General features: G+C 48.0%; 1 protein-coding gene across 33 annotated transcripts in view; it reads left to right on the plus strand.

The window, feature by feature from the left end:
• TCF7L2 (transcription factor 7 like 2) overlaps window positions 1-23,114 on the plus strand; it is a 205,252-nt gene that overhangs the window by 111,900 nt on the left and 70,238 nt on the right. For 13 of the 33 annotated variants that reach the window (XM_053207154.1, XM_053207152.1, XM_027063069.2 and 10 more), the window contains one exon: window positions 13,690-13,833. The exons of 17 other annotated variants lie outside the window; for them this stretch is intronic. In XM_053207154.1, coding sequence (XP_053063129.1) covers window positions 13,690-13,833 — 144 coding nt within the window. The remainder of the gene's footprint in view (window positions 1-13,689; window positions 13,834-23,114) is intronic. 3 more of the 33 variants (XM_027063070.2, XM_053207151.1, XM_027063104.2) reach the window with 1 other exon arrangement.

Here is a 23,114-nt window from a genome sequence, read left to right on the forward strand (position 1 = left end):
ACCTTGCTGGTGTCTGAACTGACACCCAAGCGGAGCCCGAAACAGCGGTGCAGGTTATGCGTCAGCTGACGGCCACTCAGCCGGCTGCCTGTCCTGCTGAGGTTGGTCCTCGCCGGCCTGGCTTGGTGATGATGTAAACTGCATCAGGCAGGTCGCACTGGTGTAGATCCACGCAGGCCTGTCACCTCTCCCAAAATGAGTGGGTTCCTGTGGGTCGGGGGGCTGGCCCGGGGGTAAAGTGCTTTGCAAATCACTCGCTTGCTTATAAGCGAGTTAAATGAAAGGGACCAATACAAATGTTCCTGCTTGGAAAGCTGGCAGTGGAATATGAGAAGTTTTTATTTCATGGCAGGTGACTTGGTGGGGGCTCATGGCTTGGATCTCGCCTTGATCGCTAGCCATCTGTTGTTTCCTGCCTTTTGGGTGGAAAAAGAACAAACAGTGTGCTTCCCTGTATATGTCAGGGTGATGGCGTGGGGGTTGGCACTGGGTCCAAGACCTTTCTGGTGTCGTGGGGGGGAAACATGCAGAGACCAGGGTTCTTGAAGTTTCTTAATAAATTCCGGTGTTGAGTGCTGAGTGACGAGCTCGGCCCCTGGGCCAGAGTGACTACACTGTTCGTGTCCCCAGAGGTGGACGTAGCCCCTAGGATGTTGGTGACCAGCCGTGTGTCCATAGGGCAGAGCCAGGTGGCCTGGGTGTGGATGGAAGTGCAAGGCAGCATACGGTCCTGCCCTGTGCACCTGGCAGGGTGCGGGGGGCGGTGTCTCTGTGTCCTTCAAGCAGGCGCCTTTCCAGCCTAGACAGCAAGCTCCCTTACTTACCTCTTGGGGCCTGTAGAGGAAGAACGGTGCTTACTGTCAACCCTGAAAGCCTAGGTTTTGATGTGATCACGAAAACGTTTGGGTTGAAATGGTCACAAGATGTTCTTGACTCTTCCCTTCCGAGCTGCTTCCGGCTGCCGTTTCCATTCTCGCAAGCCTCCCAACCTGTGGGCCCTGGGCATGAGTCACTGAGCCAGACTGCCGCCCATCCCGCTGGCCTGGATGGCTCGGGGCGGGAGCTGCTGGCACGACATCCAGAAAACAAACCACACCCCAGGAATGAGGATGCACTGTAGCATTTCTGTGCTCTGGACCAGAGGCACCGGGGGCTCACGACGGGCCTGGGGCTCGTGCCCCTGCATCCAGTGCTGCTCTTGTCTCTCGTGTCCCATCGCTGGTGAGCTGGCCAGTGCTGGTCAGCAGGGGAGTACTTACCCGTGGCATTAAGAGGATGGTCAGTGTGACCAATCCCTCAAAGGTCAGCGAGGGTGTTGATGATAGCGCCTCTCTCTTCCCTGAGCCCAAAATGCGACCTTGTTCTGCTTAATGCAGAACATTCTAGATTGATAAATTAAACTTGGGTTTCCATTTTTATTTTACAGTTCGGAATTCTTTCATTAAGGAGATGAGAGGTGAAAATGTCATTGTTTTGCCAGCTGGCAACCAACAGACTCCTCTCACTCTGGAAAGGGATTAGCTTGAGTTTTCTTGAGGGACTGGCTTATTTATTATAGATCAGCAGATTACTAAAACGTGATTTTAAAGAGACCTAAACACAACTGGAACCCCTTCTCTCCACCTTGAGGCACGCACCGATCTTTCTAGTACTGTCCCTTCATACGTTTGTAAATGACAGCATTAGGGACAGTATTAAAATCGTTGCAGGGTTCCCGGGACCTTGGACATAGCTGAAGGCGACACGCTAGTCACTGAGGGGCTCACGGGCACATTTGCATCACCATATTTTTTGGCATTTCCCGATGGCTGTTGGAGGATTCGGATTAGGGTTGGATGATTTTGCTGTTTGCTACGGTGATCTGGGTACTTTTTTGAGGCGAGAGCGTCTGCGTCAGTCCATGCCGGAGGAATACTTTCAGGCCAGTTACCTGTAGCTCATCGGTTCTCAGCTGGGGTGATTTTGCTCTTCAGGAGACCTTTGACAATGTCTGGATGCATTTTTGGTTGTCACAGCTGGGAAGGGGATGCTGCTGTCACCTAGTGGGTAGTAGGGAGGTTGCTAGGGTAGCCCCCACCACAAAGGATGATCAAATATCATCAGCAGTGCTGAGGTTGAGAAATCCTGCTTTAACGTCAGTGTTTATCGAGCAGCCTCCCTCCTGAAACGAGAGCACAGGCTCAGGTATGGGAAAGCATATTTGAAAATAAGTGACATACCAATCTGCAGGTCTACATTGCAGGGTAATCTGTTTTTTGTTGTTTCTGTTTTTTTTTTGCCAGTTGTTGTATGTACTTAAAAATATCTTGGTGGTTTATTAGAGTAGTTAAAAAAAAACCAATAAGCGTTACAACTATATGAACATGATGATCTAAAAACTGGTAGCTTCTCAGGCTTCAAAAAGGCCTGTGACACAGAGAATAGCCCCCTGAGCCGTGTTTTGTTTGCCGTGGTCCCGCAGTGGGTTCGTTTAGATCTACCTGGTCAGCGGAAGAGAGAGCGTGTGAAGTCAGTCCATTTGCATTTCTCGAAACCCTAGAAACCCTAGTCTTCCGCTCCTGTAATCATCTTTTGTTTTTTCCAAGTGAGAGACCCAAAACAAATCATCCTGCTCTTCCTAGCGTACTCAAAAGTTTGTGTTTGTCTGCCTTTCAAGGTGTAGCGCCAGATTACGTTCTAGAATTCCCATTTTGCTTTCAAAATGCTGTTCTTACAAGGAACCGTCTATTGACAATGCATCATAAATTTTTCGTGGCTCCTCCGTGACATTTCTGGGGAAGTAAATGAAAGGTGTAAATTAAGAAAAGCAAGTGTTTGTGGTTCCCACTTTAACCTTCTGTTATGTTAAATGGCTTTGTTGAAGAGGGCTGTCACTGTTCTTGAAAACTTGGGAAAATCCACAGCAAGCTGTGCCATTAGTTGCCTTTGGGAGCACAGGATGTTTGATGTGAAAATTATATGGCCACATCTAATTGGGTGTATTTTCACCCCACCGGATATCAACTCAAGAAATGACTCTTCCCCCTCCCCTGCTTTTTGAGCTAAATTGTTTAACCTGAATTTCATGCTACTGAGAAAATTGCATTCCAGTAATCCAGGTGCCATTTTCCAATGTCTTTTGTTTAGTAGCATGTGTGTATGACGCAACCATATAAATTTCTAGACGTCCGGCAAGAGCTGGTTATCAATCCCTCCCTGATTTGGGGGATGATAAGGCCTATGACCCCACCCTTTCCCTCCCGAATTTACATTCCTCCCTGTGCCCTGTGGAAACCTAGCCAGCCAGTGGAAAGAAAATAGAAGCTCTCTGGACCTCTGCTTCCTGTAAAATGGGAATAATAACTCTTATCCTGCCTGTTTCCCAGAGTTGTGCGTTTGTTTCAAACGAAGCGTGCTCAGAATTCAAATAAAAAGCAGTTAGAGATAAGATCATGGCAATTATGCCAATGGAAACATCAGAATTTTTTTTAAATTTTTTTAATGTTTATTTATTATTTTTGAGACAGAGAGAGACAGAGAGAGACAGAGCATGAGCGGGGGAGGGTCAGAGAGAGAGGGAGACACAGAATCCGAAACCGGCTCCAGGCTCTGAGCGGTCAGCACAGAGCCCGACGTGGGGCTCAAACTCACGGACCGCAAGATCATGACCTGAGCTGAAGTCGGATGCTTAACCGACTGAGCCACCCAGGCGCCCCCAGAATTTTTTTTTTTTTAATTACAGTTCACTCGTTTAAAGTGTACAATTTGATGGTTTTGGGTGTATGTACAGTTTTCCGACCTTCGCCACTGTTTTAGGACATTTTCGTCCTCCCCAAAAGAAACTCTGTATTTTTATTTTGTTTTTTGTTTGATTTTATTTATTTTTGAGAGGGAGACAGAGGGTGAGCGAGGGAGGGGCAGAGAGAGAGGAAGACACAGAATCCGAAGCAGGCTCCAGGCTCTGAGCTGTCAGCACAGAGCCTGACACGGGGCTCGAACTCACGAACTGTGAGATCATGACCTGAGCCGAAGTCAGACGCTCAACCCACTGAGCCCATCAGGTGCCCCAGAAACTCCATACCCATAAGATTGTACAGTATGTGGTCCTCTGTGATTGGCTTCTTTCACTTAGCATGTTTTCAAGATTCATCTACGTTGTGGCATCTATCAGTATTTCATTACTTTTTTATAGTCAAATAATATTCCATCCTGTGGATGGGTCACACTGTGTTGATCTACTCATCAGCTGATGGTGAACTTCAGAATTTTAAAAATAGAAGCTAGACCATATTTGCTTTAATTTGCAAAATTATCCCCCCCCCCCCCACTTTTTTGGGGAAGTGCTCTTATGCTGAATACTGTTACAGGGCACAGATTTCCAAGTCTGTGGGTGGTCTTCATAGTTGAGCAAATACTAATAACCTCAACAGATTCTACTTGGAACCAAATATTGGGTGAACATGACCGAACAGTCGTGGTCCCTCTGAAGCCCAAGGCTTTTCATTTGTTAGAGTAGTAACTATTGCTGGTGACTTTTTCTGTGGGTTGGCTAAGGATTAAGACATTATCTCCGGTGACTCAGGCACGCCCCTGATGGTACTATCTCCTTTGTCTTCATTTTCTCCTCTGGTGCTAATCGCGCAAATAGCATCCAAAAGATTGTGATCAGGTGAGGTTATTTCCAGCCTGGGGAGTCTTTTTTTGCTCTGTATGCGGTTTGCTTGTTTGTTCATGTTTTGGTTGTTGGTTTTACCTGTTGTAAATATTCAGAGGCCCAGGTATGTTGACATGCTGGAGAGAGGAAAATACACTTTGTCCAGATTTGACACGCTGGCTGCCCATCTGTGCTGTGGCTTGGTGTGGCGGAGGGCAGAGTCTCTGTGCTCAGGGTGCAAAACCCAGCCGGGGTCAGCTGCCTTGTAACCACTTCTGATTACCAGCCTCCACGACTGTTTTGGGCATTAATGTCCCTTACGTACTCTGAGGAGAAACTCTTCAAGGAAAATGTGATTTTTTTTTTTCTTTTCTTTATTGGCTGCGCAGGTTGGACCTAGGAAGATGAGTTTTGCTTTAAGAAGCAGGGAACCCTTAATGGTCTTTGAGAGAACCCTGAAAATTAGGTGTTTTTTCAGAGCCATCTAAATGACACTCTGTGGTTGTTATTCTGGGCTCTCTGTACGTTAGCAGGTGGGTCTGCCCATTTAGTGCTGGGAAGAAACAGGAATAAGATGGTTTGACTCCTCCAGTCCACGTGTGTACTGTCTCTGTTGCCTTACACACACACACACACACACACACACACACACAAATACACATATTTAGAATTTTTTCCTCTCTCAAGTTTCTCTCTCTCTCTCTCTTTTTTTGAGAGAGAGGGAGGGAGGAGTAGAGAGAGGGAGACAGAGGATCTGAAGGCGACTCTGCTGACAGCAAAGAGCCCGATGCAGGGCTTGAACTCATGAACTGCGAGATCATGACCTGAGCTGAAGTCGGACACATAACTGAACCAACCAGGTGCCCCTCTCGAGGTTCTCTTTAACCTGACTTGTACTAACAAAAGCAGCTGACCAGGCAGGGTCCACTTTGAGAAAAACAATTCTGCCTTCTGCCACATCACCACCGCCCTTAGACCCACTGTGGTTGCCCCAGGCTTGTGCCCGATGACAACAGTGGTGGCCTCTTAAGTTATCTTACAATAGCGTGATTCTTTCTGGGGATGACAGAAAGGGGCCGGTGTCATTTTGGAACCAGGGATGCTAGCGAATGGAGCTGGCCAGCCTTTCCCCAAATTGTCGAGTACCTTTCCCCATTCTGAATGAGATGGCGTCTGGATCCGTCCTGCCTATAGGAATCTGTTGCTTTTGAATATTTATATCCTCCCATCCTTCCAATGTGATCCCTCCTCTCATAATATTTGGGGATAATTTTTTTTTTTACCAAACTATGTCAATTTAACAAATTTTTGTGCAATTAGTACAGTGCATTTCAACCAAAATGGTTTGCTTTCATAAATACTGAGAAGGTTTAAATAACATTTTCTCATAAATCCGCCCTCGTTTACAGTTACTCAGTTACTGCACCAAGAAGACCCTCCAGAGTTTGATGTTGTCAGGAAACATATTAGCAGAAAATAGTATGGTATCTAATGCTAATAATCGGTTAGTGGAAATAAGAAAAGAAGAAATGTAATTGGGGCTCCTGTGGCTAACAAGAGGTGAATTATGAAACATTTCCAGGGGAGATTCCAGGGCTGTTCCAGAAACCTGTTATTTGCATTTTAAAACATTTGGGCTCCATTGAGAGGGGAGGGGGGGTGCTGTTTACCAACACTGCTTTCTTTTGCAGAGTGAAGCGCTCCAAATTGCCCGAGTGGGAGCTAGATCCCCAGGCACACCCAGCCCCTGTAGGAGCTCTGCTGGTTTTTAAGGAGAAGATTGGCTGGTAGAGGCTCCAAGTGCTAGCCAGCGCCCCACCCCCCCGCCTCCTGGAGTTTGCACAGTGCTGCTCGTGGCGCAAGGTGGCCCGATAGGGACCCGCATGCCTGCCCAAAGGCTAGTCTGGGACAAGGAACCTCCCTTTAGCAGGAATCTCATCCTTTGATGAGATATCATATATATCTCATATCATAATGAGATATCATTAGATACCCTCTATTAGCCGGATTCACACAGCTTTCTGCGGCCTGTGGTTCTTGGACGCCAGCTTCTGCCTCCAGCTCTTCCCTCGTAGTCGTTGCTGGGCGAGGTGGACGGGCTGATAGTTTACGCCTGCCCTTGTGGATCAACTCCCGTTCTCTCGAAGTTAATTGCTGAGCATGGTTTTTCTTGAGCTCATCGGCATTTTGTCTGTCTGGAGAGATTGCACGTTTAGGGGCAGGGACTCTCACATCCATATGCGGATCACGGCTACGCAGCCTGGTTGCAGGGAGAAGCTTCCCTTGCCATGTGCTGAGGTCAGCGCGGAACCTCGTCACTGCCTGAGGAGGCAGATGGGAGGGATGTACTGGCACTCCGCTTGTGTCTGGCTTTCCAAGGAATTAGGATGGCCTCAGAAAAGACTCCACGGAGTGTTCCAGCGACATCCGTTAGAACTTCATTCATTTTTTTGCGTGCCTTGGCTAATTTACCAATATTAAGGTTAGCCGTTTGGAGTTATTACCTTACGTCCCAGTAGAGCCTTGACCTTTACTTAAAAAAAGCTCATTTAGGGGGCGTGTGGGTGGCTCCGTCAGTTAAGTGTCCTGACTTCAGCTCAGGTCATGATCTCGTGGTCCGTGGGTTCGAGCCCCATGTTGGGCTCTGTGCTGACAGCTCAGGGCCTGGAGCCTGCTTCGGATTCTGCGTGTGTCTCTCCCTCTTTACCCCTCCCCCGCTTGCATTCTGTCTCTCAAAAATGAATAAATGTTAAAAAAAAAAGCTCATATAGTGTTCATACCAGCTGAAAAGTAAAAGTATCTCGTATTCAGAACTACCCAAGTAAGTTATTTTTACTTGATCCTAAACTCTTTAATAAACTTTTTTTTTATTTTTAGTTTTTTCAAGGTTTATTTATTTTTGAGAGAAAAAGAGACAGAGAGCAAGTGGGGGAGGGGCAAAGAGAGAGGAGAAGAGAGGGACACAGAATTCGAAGCAGTTTAATAAACTGTTTTATACCCTCTTTCCCTTCGTTGTTTATGATACTGTAATGAAAACTATATATGTTTTATTTCCAGCTTCTCAACGTTTGTTATTTTGAAGTATTTTTTTTTCTCCCAGGAAACAAAGCAGGTTGGCAACATTTTCTTTTAACCAATAAGCATCTTTTGAAATGACGCTTCAAACCCCATTCATGATACCGTATCCCTAAAATATTTTTCTGGGCCATGTGAAGCTTTTATCTCGTAAAAGAAAGCTTTCCTGCCCACGTGTCGCCTTTTCCCCTTGGATATAACTTTCTTCAGCAACTCTCCCCTTGTTATATAAGGGCCATGTCCAGAAATTGAGGCACATTGGATTTGTCCTTAGAGCCAATTGAGCACCTCGTGAGTTCCCCTCCTCTGTATTCTGCTAGCCCTGCAGAATTGGAGCCTTTGTGGGCGGTGGGCAGGGCCCTTAGAGGGTACCCTCAAGTGACGTGACAAACCGGCCCTCAGAAATGCGGGGCGCACAGCCAGGTAGGTGGCAGTGGCTCTGAGGCCCTGCCTTTGTTTCTGTGCTGAGGTTGAGACGAGGTGACCTGTGCTGTGTACAAGGGCGAGTGTAGGGATGCACTTGACATGGGTTTCTTCTGGGTCCATCCTGTTTTGCCTTCCATTTGGATCCTGCTCTTTCTCACTACGATGTGGTCCCTGAGGGCCAAGGCTGACTTCATTCATTCTATCCCTTGAGTGTAGGGACGGTGATCATGTTTTGCCCCATGCCACCTCCGAGCAGGATGGCTCAGGGTCACTGACAATGGCACAAGAAGAAGGAGTCTCAGTACGTGAGCTGTCCACTAGCCATTCCCGGCCATGGGCCATTGGCTTCCATATTCAATGCCATCCGCCTACGTGTGCGTGCACGCGGGTCTACGCACATGTGCCCACACATATGCACCTGTAGACTCTCACACTTCGTCACTCACACACACTTCCAGTTTTGGAACATAATCGTGAACGTCAGACGTTACTTTCCACCTGCCACGTCAGCGACAGTGTCGTGGTTTGGCTTTACCATTTAATGACAAAAATGGTGGCTTGTTTGTAGCTCTGATTGCAGTTTTCTTTGCGTCTGTGTTAAGTTGGTTGGCAACGTATTTCAAATGCAATTAGTCCCCACCAGAGTTCCCTCACCTTCAAGAGGTGAGAATTATTGATGGAGGTTAAAGCTAGAACAGCGTGACCCGTGCAGACCTGAACTCTCTTTCCAAGGTCACAAATGTGTATGTGGGCTTTACTTACCGGGTCGGACGGTTGGATAGGTGGCTGCTGTGGCTTATTTGCTTTCTGGCATCCTTGTTTGTATGCATGTGTGTATATGTGAATACGTGATAAAGAGATATGAGGCTTTTACCCTCTTAGCAATTAAAAAAAAATTGTGATTTTGCTAGTTTGCTTCTTTAATGGAATGGCTCTTGCCAGTGCTTTTCTCGCAAATGGATTTCTTACTCCTCCAAAGATGCTGCAGTTTCAAAATACGATTCTTCCATGTTCTCTATAGAACCCTGAACTCCTAGTTTTTAAAGTCTCCGTTTTGCTTTGTTCTTCTCTGTATAGTCCTGGGTGGGTCCTTTTATGTCTAGACGTAGAGATTTAAAATAAAATCGTGAAAGAAATTGATTACATGATTTCTAAGACCCATTTCGTTGGGTCTTAGAAATTCACAATTCTGGTTTCTTTTAGAGACCCACAAATAATCCTTTCCCTCTTGCTTGGGGGGAGAAAACACATAAAAAATACAACCCAAATATATTAGGGTGATACAGAACTGATAGGATGTGCGTGCATGCGCACGCGCGTGTGTGTGTGTGTATAAGGAGATTTATTGTAAGGCTGACACGATTATGAAGACAGGCAAGTCCCAAGATCTGCAGTAGGCAAGCTGGAGACATGGGGGAGCTTGTGATGTAGTGTAGTCTGCTTTTGAAGGCCCGGGAACCAAGAGAGCTGATGGTGTAGTTCATGTCCAATGGCTGACAGGCTTGAGACCCTGGAAGAGCCAAGGTTGCAGTTTGAGTCTGAAGGCATAGAAAACCTATGCTCCACTTGAAGGCAGCCAGGCTAAAAGGAGAAGTTCCTCCTTCTTTTGGGGGGAGAATCAGCCTTTTGTTATTCGGGCCTTCAACTGATTAGATGAGGCCCACCCCCATTATTACGGAGGGCATCGGTTTTATTTAGTCTGTCAGTTTTCATGTTGAACTTGTCCCAAACCCCAGAAACACTCAGAATAACGTTTGACCAAATATCTGGGCACCCCATGGCATAGTCAGGTCAACACATAAAATTAACCATCACATCACACTTTTCTGAGACAGAATTTAAAACTTCTGGTTTTTTCTTTCTAAGAGGTGGGCTCACAATTCTCCCAACAGCCAGTAGCAGCTGTTTGCCATATTGGATCTGAATAACATTATTTCATGCGAAATCTTTATCTCTGGAGACTTTCATATTTTTTCGGGTTTTTGTTTTTTAAATGCTTTTCAACTCCTCCTTTCCTTTTTATTTTTCCTGGCAAAGCAAACCGTACTTTCTAGCTCATTGGGTTCCATTCTGCTGCATTAATATTTAAATATTGCCCAACCACTTGTGGAAGGAGCTATAAGCTCGCAAAGAGACAAAATAGTAGAATACACAAATGTCACCACAACTTTTTTGGTGACACATCTTGATGCTTGATCCGTGTGGCCGTGGCCCAGAACTGGTCAGCACCCCTTGTCATCAGGTGCTGGGTCACCAGGGAAATTGAAACCCGCCATCCGCTCCGTCTGCCTTCTCTCTTAACATGCCACAGCTTCGTACCTTCACCTTCTCCAGACGCAATGTGTCTTTCGAAATCGTCTGTCACAAATAGGCGGTGCCTCTGGAGAAAGCTGGGAGGCCGATCTGGTGCTGTTAAGTGTTCGTGGCTCCTGCTTGCTGGAGACCACATCTTAGGGCAGTGTAGCCAGTGACATCGGAGGCACCAGAGGAGCAGGGGGGCTGAGTGTCAGTTCCTGTAGGTGTTGTGGTTTAGGCCCCTCTCTCCATCCCAGGCCACAAGCCATATTCATTCTTATTTTAAAAAGGGCCAGGTGCCTGTTCCAAAATACTGCCTTATAATAGTCTCCTCATCATGCCAGGACCATGAAACTCACGGGGTTTTCATTTACTTTTTCTGAAGTGTCTCCATTTCTTTCCACATTACCCCTTGATCCGTGGGTGGGTAATTATTGAGGTCAGTCTGATTAAGGTGACCTAGACTACTCCAGTCAAGATGCCTCTCTCTCTCTCCAAACCCAATCCAAACTGACCTGAGCAAAATAAGTGTATTGATCCCAAACTCCTAACAAAGAAGTACACGGGTGGCATGCATCAGGCATGGCTGGATCCAGGGGCCCCCATTTACCAGGACACCATTTCTCTCCTTGGCTCTGGGTTGATGTCACCTAATGAAGACAGGTTGAAGTCCAGAGAGATCTTATCGTCTGAACCAGTGGTTGTGGACGGGGATGTGATGCGTTGAGTGCAGTTGGACCGAGGGGTCCACGTGGCTTGAGAGTTGGGGTTGTACCTCCTAAGTAATTCAAGGTACTGGTACCAGAAAAAGCACGAATGGATGCGGAGCATAAAACTCAGTGGATGCCTGCTTTCTAATCTTTAGGATCCGTTGATGAGTTATATATTTATTAAGGGGAGATTCGGCTACAGTTCCTTCTCAGTACAAAATGATTTTGTAGTTGTATATACATTTGAATTTGTTTAGAAGCCATCTTTTTCATCCTCCAAAATTTGAAGTGGCTTAGAAGACTTTACGTTATACCAAAAGATTGGAAATGAACATTTAAAGAAATGAGAAAAAAAGAAAAGCAGGGTACGCCCAGAAGACAAGAAGGGAATAAGGATAATTTTACACATTTCGAAGCTAGGAGCTCCTACAGAATTGGTTGAAATGACCTGCAGATTTGGCTCTGAGGTTTCCAGGAATGGCAGATCTGGGTTTTAGATGGAGGGGTGTGTGTGTAAGTGTGTGTGTGTGTGTGTGTGTGTGTGTGTGTGTAAGTAACATATCCGCATAAGCCACAGGCCCCTGTGGGAGTATAGACCCGAGGAAAGGCCATGGGAAGACAATAAAGATGCTGTGGTCTATGGTAACCTTAGATACATTTCTTTCCCAAACTCCTCTGGGACACTTGCCCTTGGGGGCCTTGCCTCTTTGCTCTCAGCACCTTGTTAGAAAACAGAGTGAGCAGACAGGGATTTCAACCCTCATATTGCTGGGTTCCTTCCAGGAACAGTTGGAGGGTTAAACCATGTCACCTCTGATGGGAGACAGTAAGGTGAGTCACCGCTGTGACAAGGCAGAATGAGATTACCTTAGTTGTAAAGCTGGGCCGATCTTGAAAATGGACTCCTGCTTGCCTAATGACTCACATTCCTGTTTACAAATGAGCGCTGTGTGAGGAAGTGCAGAGTGGGGCGTTCTGTTTCCCAGACGGAGACCAGAGACCTCCAGGCATGGGCAACCAGGGCTACCTCTGGGAGCTTGGGCTGCCCTTTCTGGGGGGCAGACCTCGGGGCTTCCGGCAATGGTGGCTTTCCGAGACCAGACAGGGACAGCTGCAGCCAGCTAGGACCCTGGAGTATCACCAGCTTGCAGGCCATGTGACCCCTTCCCATTTGGGGAGTTCATGTGGCCTTTGGATGGTTTTAATCCTCCTGGACACCCTCCCCCCCCCCCCCCTGCTGCCACTATGGGAGGACCAGGTAATATGGTAGCCATGTAAATTGTTCTGGAAATACAGTTGCTGTTTATAGAATTCGTCCTTTATTTCCATCGATTTGCTGTCTCCCAGAGTCTTTAGCATCCATTATGCTCATTCTGCTGCTATTTGATGAAATCAGAACATAAGATATTGGGTTTTGTGCTCAGTTCAGTCTCATGCTCTTAGTCCTGAATTCTGTTATTCAGGATTAAGAAGGGTGAAGAATTTATTTATGGCACTTTTTTTTTCTTCATATAAACCCTTTTAAAGACTGGAGTAGAGAAGTCATCACATGCATACAAAGGGCATAGACATTTTCTTTTTTAAAAGGCAATCAGAATGGTATTTCTCTGTTGTGAAATAGCCTTTCTTGGACCCCAGGTCTCTTTATGCCCCCTAAAATCTCTACCCCATTTATAGAGTAACAGGGAATGTCTGGACAGGCAAACGAGTGCACACAGCAGCACCGTGAGTCGACCGAGACCTGGTCCCTATTCCCCTTCCGCCAGTTACTAGCTGTGTGACCTTGGGCATGCTCCTTAACGTCTCTGAGTCAGTTTCCTCCTCTGTAAAATGGGCATGACAATACCTACCTCACAGGGTGGTTGTGAGGAGTTGAGGAACAGCGTGCACATTCCTGTCTAAAGCCCCCGACAGGGTCGGCAGTCAAGGAAGCAGCTGTCATGATAGGCTCCAGCCGGGCTGAAATTGAGTACAGCACCTGCTTCTTGAGCACGCATACCTGTGTGCTGCTGGATCTTTTCGAGGGGTCCAGAGATGTAAACGTAGTTGCCTCTCCAAAATCGTAGTCCGGCAGAGGAGAAGGTGACTAGACAGATCCCCAGATAGCCCTAGATTAGTATTGGGTGGAACCGTATGTGATTGCATTTTTGTAGGGTAGAACTATCAGCAGTATCACTTGGTTAAATTAATAGAAGATTCAGTAAGGTAAGTTGACAGAGAGAGAGAGAGAGAGAGAAAATGCTGGCCAGCTGGCTCAGAGCAAGGAGCAGCCGTGTCCACTGGGGGAAGGATGGGCAGAGGTGGGGACAGCGGGAAGGGATGTAACAGAAAGGTTGCATGAAGGAGGCTGTATTTAAGATGTTGCTACAGGGGGCCCCAAGCTGGAAGGCAGGGAGGTGGAAGAGTCCTGGGGTCGCATCGGGAACCATGCTCGGAGTTTGTAGAGAAGCGTGGGTTAGGGAAGAAAGTCAGGCTGGGGGCCATGAATGCCTTGGTGACCGCGTCCCCCTCCCTCCCAAGCCTCACTCTGTTCCCCTTTCTTCCTGGCAGCAGTGCCCCCTCCCTTGCTGCACTCAGGGACATGACTGTCAGCACCTCTACCCCCCCTCAGACTTCACTGTCAGCACTCAAGTCTTCAGGGACATGAAAAGGAGCCACTCCCTACAAAAGGTTGGGGAGCCCTGGTGTTTGGAGGTAGGTCTCGGAGCAGAATGACGGTATGAGATGAGCTAGCTCTGAAATGCAACCGCCCGTCCAAAGGTCACCCCGCGTTAGGGCAGGCTGCACCCACCGTGACCCCTACATTCCCTCCGGGTTGCCGTCACATCATTGGGTGCCGTGATGTCTGGGTGTTCTGATCACCGATAGGTTTATCATAGCCATAAGAATGCTAGTTTGCGAGGAGAGGGTGGAGGGTGGTGCACCCGTGAACCCAAGGTGCCTGGCTCCCCGTAAAGGCTGCATGGTCCAGGGTCATGTGGAGCTTCCGTGAGAATGATGTTATCCCATTAGACTTGACCCCCAGGAAATAATTTCCTGAGACGTTTCACAGCTCCCAGGGGAAGAGAAGTTACTCCCTCGACTTTGCCTTTGTTATTATTTAGAACTTAAGGATTTTCTTGTAGAATTCAGGGCACTGAGAAATGCTCAGTCCTCTGCAGCGAGTGATACCTTCCTGAGGCAGCTGTGAATGGCTTTCCTCGCAGCCGCGCTTGTCCAAGGACAGGAAGCATTGTTAATTTCTTTTAAATAATTCAATACTATGTCAATACCCCATATTGCTCCGTGCTTGGGAGTGACAGTTCCCTTCAAATTAGTAGTCTCAAAGCATAAAGACCATGTAGAACATGCTTTCGTTCTCAGAAAAGCAGAAGTCAATGCAGATAAAAAAATTTTAAGTAACTCTTGAGACCTGAATGGCAAATGATTTTGTATTAATGCTAGGTTTTGTTTTGTTTTGTTTTGTTTTAAGAAAAGTGAATATTTAAGAGCCAATTAGTGAAACGTCTATCTTTTAAAAAACAGTTACAGCACACCTACTACGTGCCGGGGCTGTGCTGGGCGCTGGGACTCCGGGAACAGGGAACAGGCCTAGGCGTAGAGTAATATGTAACACGGGTACACACGTCTTGCCTTCAGCGAGAGCAACGGTGTACTCGTTCATCCTCACCGGCTTGTTTTCGTGTAAGAAGTAGTAGGCAGCCCTTTAAGAGAACTGAAAACATGTGGAGAAACATAGAGAAGGAAATGTGCACCCCCACCGTCGTTTTACCCATTTATAATCCCTTAATATTTGCCTGTGTTTCTTCCCCGTCATCCCTGTGTCGAAACTTTAAAAGTGTTCCACAGGATTGGAATCATACTTTGTTTACACTTTTGTATCTTCTTCCCACTTGAGGCGACACCGAGGGTGCTTCCGTGCACCTCAACGTGTCCTAACTTTGGTTAGTAACTCGGTGTGTTAGTGTCCTGTGAAAATCTTCCTGTGTGATGGCCCCCGCTTTGGCCAGATGTAAACAAAACTGAAGATGTTCCTGGTCTCTTTGGAAACGCCCTCTTCTCCACCCACGATGGTGCCTGCACTCCAATTTCCTGGGCCGGTGAACACGTAAGGCCCGTGTTCTTTACTGGGTCTGGGTGTGACAGGACAGGGAGGCCTCCCTCTGTGTGCACCAGCCCATGGCCTGAGCGAAGCCTTTTCTCAGCAGCCCCTCCCTGGCCCAGGTTTTAACAAGTGCAGCCGGCTGTCCATTCTGACCCTGGATGATAAGGCCACACACCGCACGTATAGCTATTCCTGCCCCAGCGGCCTGGCAAATGGTAACTCATTAATCTTTGGTCAGAGTTACGAGGCAGATAAAGGAGAACTAGGCACCCATTTTGAGTATGAGGAAAATGAAACAGAAAGACTGGGTTTCTTCCTTATAACTCAAGATCTCTGAGGCCAGCGACTGTGTTCATGTCTCCGCTTTGCCCTCAGGACACAGAAACCTCTTCTGGGGGAAGCCCTGATATGCCCCGCTTCCAGCATTGGGTCTAAATCCCTAAATCAGGAATAGGCCAGACACACAGATGCCCCCTCATGGGCTGTGGGGACTTGGGCAAGTTACGTAGCTGCTCTGTGCCTCAGTCTCTCTGCCAGTGAAGGGCGGGTCACACAGGGGCTGCTGTGAGCATCCAGTGAGCGGAAGCGTACAAAGTGGGGCTTGGCCAGAGTTGCTGGCGACCAGCACAAACACTCGGCAAGGTTCTAGGAGCATGTGTGTCCATGCGATGGGCTTGCTTTGCTGTGGACGTTTTCACGAAAGCTACTTAGGTATTATTTGCAGTACTTACTAGTTCAGGATTTGCGGTGGGATAGGGAAATCCCAGCGTGGCTTGCTCCAGGTGGCTCTGGGTTAGCACAGCAGAACCCACGCCAGAGTAGAGTCAGAAGTAGGGGGCGCCTGGGTGGCTTAGTCGGTTAAGCATCTGACTTTGGCTCAGGTCATGATCTCATGGTCATGAGTTCAGACCCCGCTTCTGATGAGTCCCGCTTCTCTCTCTCTCTCTCTCTCTCTCTCTCTCCCCCTTGTGGGATTCTCTCTCCCCTCTCTCTCTGCCCTAGCTCACGTGTGTCCTCTCTCTCTCATAGGATTGAGTCCAGCCTTCCCTCACCTCTGTTGGCAAAGGGCTTCACCCCTCTGTGACACACTCCGTGTGTCTGTAAAAGGGGATGGGGGTGGCAGACCAGCCTCGCCTGCTTCGCCAGGGGCAGCTACCGGGATCCCTGGAAGTACTGATCAGAGTGAGATGCAACACAGCGCCCCCTATGGGCCAGGCACTTCCTGTAAGCACTGAGCTACCAGTAACTCTCTAGGACCCGCCGACAACCCTGAGAGGGAGATGCTGTGATCCCCTTTTGCAAGTGAGCCACAGGGAAGTATAGCAACTGCTGAGGAGCACACGGCACAGGGGCGTAGCCTTAAAACTGCTGTTAAATGAGGACTATGGCAACGGCACACGGTTCAGGGGAAGATACTAACCATCCTCCACTTGCTAACGAAGATGTGTTGGGTCCTATTCAACACTCTCCCCTCTCAGGGGCTGGGAGGAAGCTTTTGATTCAGGACATTCACAGTCACATCGGGTGACTTTGTGGCATTCACCAGTGCCACACGCAGGATACTTTGTACCCCAGCCATACTTAACTTTCGTTGTCCCTTCCCTGTCTTTTCTTACAAGGCGGCTGGAGTCTATCCCTTGAGCCCTCCCCTCCAGAGAATTAAAGTTGGTAGACCAACTGAGTAATTATGACTAAGAAAATCAATATTCACCTGGCCGGCCATGAGTCACTTCTTTCTAGTTAGCTATTCACATACCTTTTAAAGCTAGCCACACAGTCATTACATTGGGGCTATTAACATGTCTAATAGTGACCATAATAGGGCGGGACCCGTGGCATAAGTGCGTTCAGATAAGAAAGAGTGTTTTTTCCCGTAATTGCTAAGTTAATGCTATTTTACGGAAATGCTGGCAAGCAACCTTTTAAAAAGTTCTTTGTCTGAATCCTTCCCTTATTCCCTGCTTCCCCCTTTTCGGGGGTTGTATAAGTTTTTCCTGATCAGTGGTTGGATTAACAAGATGGCAAACGCTGTCCCTTTTGGTGTTTTGGGTAACCTACCTTTTTGCTAGCGTGGAGCCTATTTTTATTTCATATTTAAGGATATGGGAGGGAGGGAGTGTGTGTGTGTGTGTGTGTGTGTGTGTGTGTGTGCGTGTGCGCGCACCCTCGCGCGTGTATTCAGGGGGGCACATTGTTGGTGCTCGTTAAATCTCTCAATTTACACATTTAACAAAAAAAAAGACGTCTGCTAACTTTGCAAAGCTAGTCGCATAGACAGGGAGTGAACCATTTTGGCGAGGAGGAAATGAAACTTTTCTTAGGTTTATTAGACCACATCCTATAAATCTGTGGCTTATTATATGTCTGATTTCTAAAAAGCGTGGCATCACAGCTGAAGTTTTATTTTTGCTTATTAGTCACTGAAACAAATGTAGATACTGCTTCATTTCCTTCATACTCTAGCTTTCGATACATGTTATGTATGGAAAATCTGGATTTACACAACAAAGTACATTAAAAGGGAAGTATTTGCTTTATAAGTCTCTGCATTGCAACTTGGCAAGCATTCTGTTAAGCTAGAATGTTTAAGTTGTCGTCTTACTTCTGACGACATAGAGAAGCAGTGAGAAAACAGTACAAGTACCTCTCAAAGGCCAAGTTAATATTGTGACAGACGTCCTTCCATTCTTTCAAAAGGTGTGTTTTAAAAATCACAGACGGGCCTCACCTCATACTGTGTGCAATTGTTTTCTGTTTATTTTACATCTCTGGCGATGGAGACACCTTCCTGAGTGTGATGTGTGCAATGGAGACTCTCTGTAAAACTTTTCATGGTTGTCCATTCAAGACGTGAGTTTCCCTCAATGTGCTTTGTCATAGCCCCAGTGCAAACAGACTGTCTCTAAAATTCCACTGTTACAGGGCAGTTGCATCACAGGCGGGAGCGGATGTGAGTTGGAAATGACAAGGCAAAATGAGTCCAGACATTCCATAATGCCCTCATGATGCGTGGAACCCGTAGCTTCGTGCATACGGCCATGGACCATTCTGTGCCAGTGCACCAGCAAGTTCCCCCCGAGCCAGATTCGTTCTCAGGGTGGGATCGCTAGTGGGACCACCCACATTATTGTGTTATTTCCTCTTGCTCTCATTCTCTACTCGGAAAGCGTCCCGTTGAATTCTTGGAAGGTTCAATGAGTGCGTTGATTTCCTCTACCCGTTAGTCTCCTCAGTCGTAGAAATGGACACTGTCGTGCCCAACTTGGGATCCCTAATGCCTCAGTGGAATCCCATTCCCAGCACATCATGATGTAGCCTGCTTCCTACGTGATTGACCCAGCTTGGACACAGCTTGCACAGGGAAAATAGGCCCAGAGCGGGAAAGGATCATTCCAGGCCCTATTCCCCACGTGTTTGCCATTCCTTGGACTGCAGGCTGTGAATGCTATTCTTTTCACTTCTTACTTCCTCCCGCCCGGTGAGGCTGGTCTACAAAGTTGGAAGCCCAGGCACACCGAGCACACGGAGGGCCTCTGAGGAGCTCACCCGTGTGGAAGGTGTGAGTGTCCCCTGCCCTGCGTCCCCACCTCTCGGGCCGCCTCACATCCGCTGGGACGCCCCAGGCTGTATCACGGCTCTTATCTTTGTGACTGCCTCCTTTCCCCTATTCCTGTGAGTCACATGTTTTCTTTGCATCCCATGTGACAAAGGTCATTAATGGAGAAGACTTGGCTTTTGATGCGTGATCTGTTATCACCCGCACGGTTTATTGTGTTGGGTCCTCCCCTTTTGTAATTCTGTGAGGCAGCAGATCACTTTTTAAAGGGCTAAACTGTGTCAAGGGAGAGTTGAAATTAGCCTTCAGATTTTTTTTTTTTTTTATTCCTTAACACGTTTCCCCCTCCATCAGATGACTCGGTCGGCAGCTGAAGAGAGGGAGTGGATGCTTTACACTAGTGGTTGTGACCTTACCTGTCACATCAGTCTGTGTGTCTGCCTGTCTGCCGTGATCTCTCTGTTTCTCAGAGTGCTGCTTTTGGTGTCTTTCGTGACGTCACTGAGGTAGATGCGTGGACTTTGAAGAACAGATAGGAACCGTATTTCAGCCCAGACTCCGGAGCTGCGTTTATTCATTTTTATTGGGCAATTATTGTCAGGTAAGCAGAGTAGGAGACCTCAGTTTTCATCCTTCCTTACCAGGCCAGTCCTCTGCACCTTATTCAAAGGGTATTAATTACCTCGGCTGCTGGGAGCTTAGCAAGAGGCAATACCAGGAAATAGATCGTTTTCCCTCCTTCATTTCACACACTGCCAGCTTTCTCCATCACATCTCCGAAAGTCCCCTTTCAGGCCTGTTGCCTTAAAAACAGGCAGTAGTGAAAGATGTCCCCGCCCTGTTTTGGTTTGCTGCCGGGAGGAAGGTGATAGAAGTGGCCTAGGATCCTTGGTGGGGCCAGGTTCAGGTGCTGGCCGTCCCTTCCGTGGCGGTCCTCTCCCATCAGTCGCTGGCCCCCTCTGCTGGAGCTGAAAATGAGGAAGGAGGTGGCCTTTGCACAGCCACGGAGTTCTCAACTTTGCTAGAAACCTCCCGGGGCCCGTGTGCCTGTCCGTGTGCTCACGCACGTGTCTGGGGCCGTGCCACCCAGTGCGAGCGCGCCGTCTGCTGGGCCGCCTTTCTCTCTGGGAAGGTCGAAGAAGAGGACTGCTTGTGCCCACAGTGAAGGTTTCTGTTTGGGAGAGTCCGTTCCTTCCCCCGTGGGAAGGAGCTAAAGTCACCAGAGAAAGAAGGAGAGAAGCAGGGGTGATGGAAGGTGTGCGGCTGCCCTACTCGGTGTATTTCCCCGCCCTGCCGGCCACCGTGTCTGCCAGGCTCTGTCGGAGCCCCTGCACCGCAGCCCCGCACCCCGGCCGTGGCCTCTTGCTGCTTAGGAAAACAGAGCTGGCGGGAGAGGACGTGGGACGGAACATGAGCTGTGGGGCCGGGGCGGAGGGATCGGGGAGCTTTCGATCACTGCTGCTAGGCCTGGCTCGCCACGCTGGGGTTTCTGGCAGGCCCGGTGGTTCTCCGGGAGCCAGGGTGACAGGTGACAGGGCCCCTCTTCCTGCAAAATGAGGAGCCCCTCCAGCAGAAAGTAGACAACATTTGTGACCGCCCGGAAAGACATCCGGTCTGTTGGTTGTTCACAGCTCCGTCGCTCCGATGTTTCTTTCCTCTGGCCGCTTTTTCCAGAACACATGAGAAAGACGGCTGGAGGTGAGCGGAGGAGGAGAAGATCGCTTGTCGCATCTTCTGCGGGCTTCAGAAAAGCGTGTGGTTCCGAAGGGAAGTGGGGCATCTCTGGCCCTGCGGCTGTCCTGATGCGCGGCTGTGTTTGCTCCTAAACGGAACGGGACCTCCTTTCTCCTTGGCCCTGCCCTGCTTGGGACGGCAACGCGTACTCAGATCGGGTTCCCGTGCTGGCCTTTCCTCATTGCAGTTCTGCTTGATTGGGCCACCTGCAACTGTCCATTTTTCAGTCTGGCGCTTACTACCTACGCTTTTGTGCCCCTGATTTTAGGTCTGGTGACCAAGGTTCTTTTGAGATGTAGGTTTTAAAAATAAGTAAGTAAATAAATAAGTAAACGCAGACGCATAGACAGACACACACACAGCTGACCCTTGAACAACGTGGGTTTGAACCGCATGGGTCCACTTACAGGTGGATTTTTTTTGGATGGGTCCAGTACAGGACTACAAATGTACTTCCTCTTCCTCACAACTTTCTTTTCTTTTCTGTTTTTAAAAATAGTTATCTGTTTGTTTTTGAGAGAGAACACAAGCAGGGTGGGGCAGAGACAGAGAGGGAGACACAGAATCTGAAGCAGGTTCCAGGCTCTGAGCTGTCAGCACAGAGCCCGACGCGGGGCTCGAACTCACAAACCGTGTGTTCGTGACCTGAGCCAAAGTCGAATGCTTAACCTACTGAGCCACCCAGGCACTCCTTTCTCACAATTTTTTAAGTAATGTTTTCTCTCTTGTAGCTTCCTTTATTGTAAGAATATAGTATATAAGACGTGACATATAAAATATAAAATACGTGTTAATTCATAGTTTATGTTATCTGTAAGGCTTTTGGTCAACGATAGGCTATTAGTAGTTAAGTTTGGAGGAAGACAAAGTTACAGATGGATTTTTCTTAACAGTTTATTTTATGGGTGAGAGGGCGTGAGTGGGGGAGGGGCAGAGAGAGAGGGAGAGAGAGAATCCCAAGCAGGCTTCTTGCTCAGCAGATGGATCTCATGACCTGAGCCGAAATCAAGGGTCGGATGCTTAACCAACTGAGCCGCCCAGGCGCCCCCTACATTTGGATTTTTGACGATGTGGGGTAGGTTTTCCTGATGCCTCCCCGCTCTGGCTGTTCAAGGGTCAACCGTATTTTAAAATCTGTCATCCAACAACATCGACTTTTCTTTCGGTCTGTATATAGTTTTGTGAATTTCCACGTGAATCTGTGTTACCACCGCTGCCATCAGGATACAGAAGGGCTCCATTGCCTTATACACACCCATCTGCTGGAGGTGTGTCACAGGAGACGTGGGGTTTAGTGTGACCATTTTTACCATTTGAAAGGCAGCATTGACTTGCTTCGTCTCTCTCTTGGAGACGTGCGTTTCCCGCTGTTGGTTATCAGAATCTCTGCTCTGGTCTTTGTGCCTGCTTCGGGAAACGAGACGTAACCGGGGTGCCTTGCTTGTGAGCTCGTTAGTTATTGACAAGTCTTGGTGGGATTTTCTGGCTTTTATACTGGCTCTTCTTGGGCATGTACCCAGTATGCTTTGGGCCACCTCGTGGATTTAGGGGAATTCAAGCTAAGTTTGACAGTGACCAAAGGAAAAAAAAAAATGAATCAAGGATAAAGGATGTACGTTATTGCCACCAGTATAGACGGCAATGTGATATGAAACAACTTCTGGAATATTCCGCCTTGAATTATCTATATTACTCTTTCGCAGATGTCGGGACAGATTGTCAAGGTTTAGACATAACGTGTAAAATGAAGATGGTGTGTTTTCTGTAGATTTTGGTGGCCCAGCGTGGTTCTCCCAGGCTGTCCTCACTTATGCCATTACTTAGGTGAAACCAGGGATTTTGAGGTGCTTTCGTGATCAGTGGTACGTCCCAGGTGCTGGGACAAGCAGGGGCGTGAGCAGGGGCGTGCGTGGCAAGGCCGTGGTGGTTCAGAGCTAATGCTTTCCTAGGGGAAAGTGCACTGCAGGGACATGTATGTGATGAGGATCCTGTGCGAGTGCCTGTCCTCCTCTTGAGAAATGAGCAGAGGGTGACCTCAAAGGTGCCCCGCTCAGAGGGTCACACTTGACAGCAGATGACGCCTTTGCCGTGGATTCTGCTGGGGAAGGTACAAGCGATCGTACACATGTAAATTGTTGTGTCATCTAATTCCCGTCTTTGTAATTACTTGGAAACCTGCCACTGCAGCCAGTTGAGAAGTGGAAACAGTGACCCGGTGCAGAAAGCAGAAATTGTAGGGGGGAGAGACATCCAGAAACACAGTCGTAACTCTCCTTCTGGCTTTCTGGCATCTAAACGCCCCCTGGAATCGGGGAAAAGGATTCTAACTGCCTTCTACAAAAGTAACCCAACTTTCCTGGCTCCGCACCCCTCCTCCCAGCCTCTCGCTGGCCAGGCTGAAGAGTTTGGTAGATTCAGGGCATTGGTGATTCAGCTAAGACGAGCGAGTTTTGCTGATAAGAAACTTTCATTGTCGGGCAACAGATTCCTGTAGAGGAGTGACTTCCAAGTGGGAGAAGAATGAATGGTTTCCATTAAGGAAGACAAGAGCAACAACACACACGAAGCAAAGCAACACAA

Source organism: Acinonyx jubatus, chromosome D2, assembly GCF_027475565.1.
Source record: "Acinonyx jubatus isolate Ajub_Pintada_27869175 chromosome D2, VMU_Ajub_asm_v1.0, whole genome shotgun sequence".
Taxonomy (NCBI): domain Eukaryota; kingdom Metazoa; phylum Chordata; class Mammalia; order Carnivora; family Felidae; genus Acinonyx; species Acinonyx jubatus.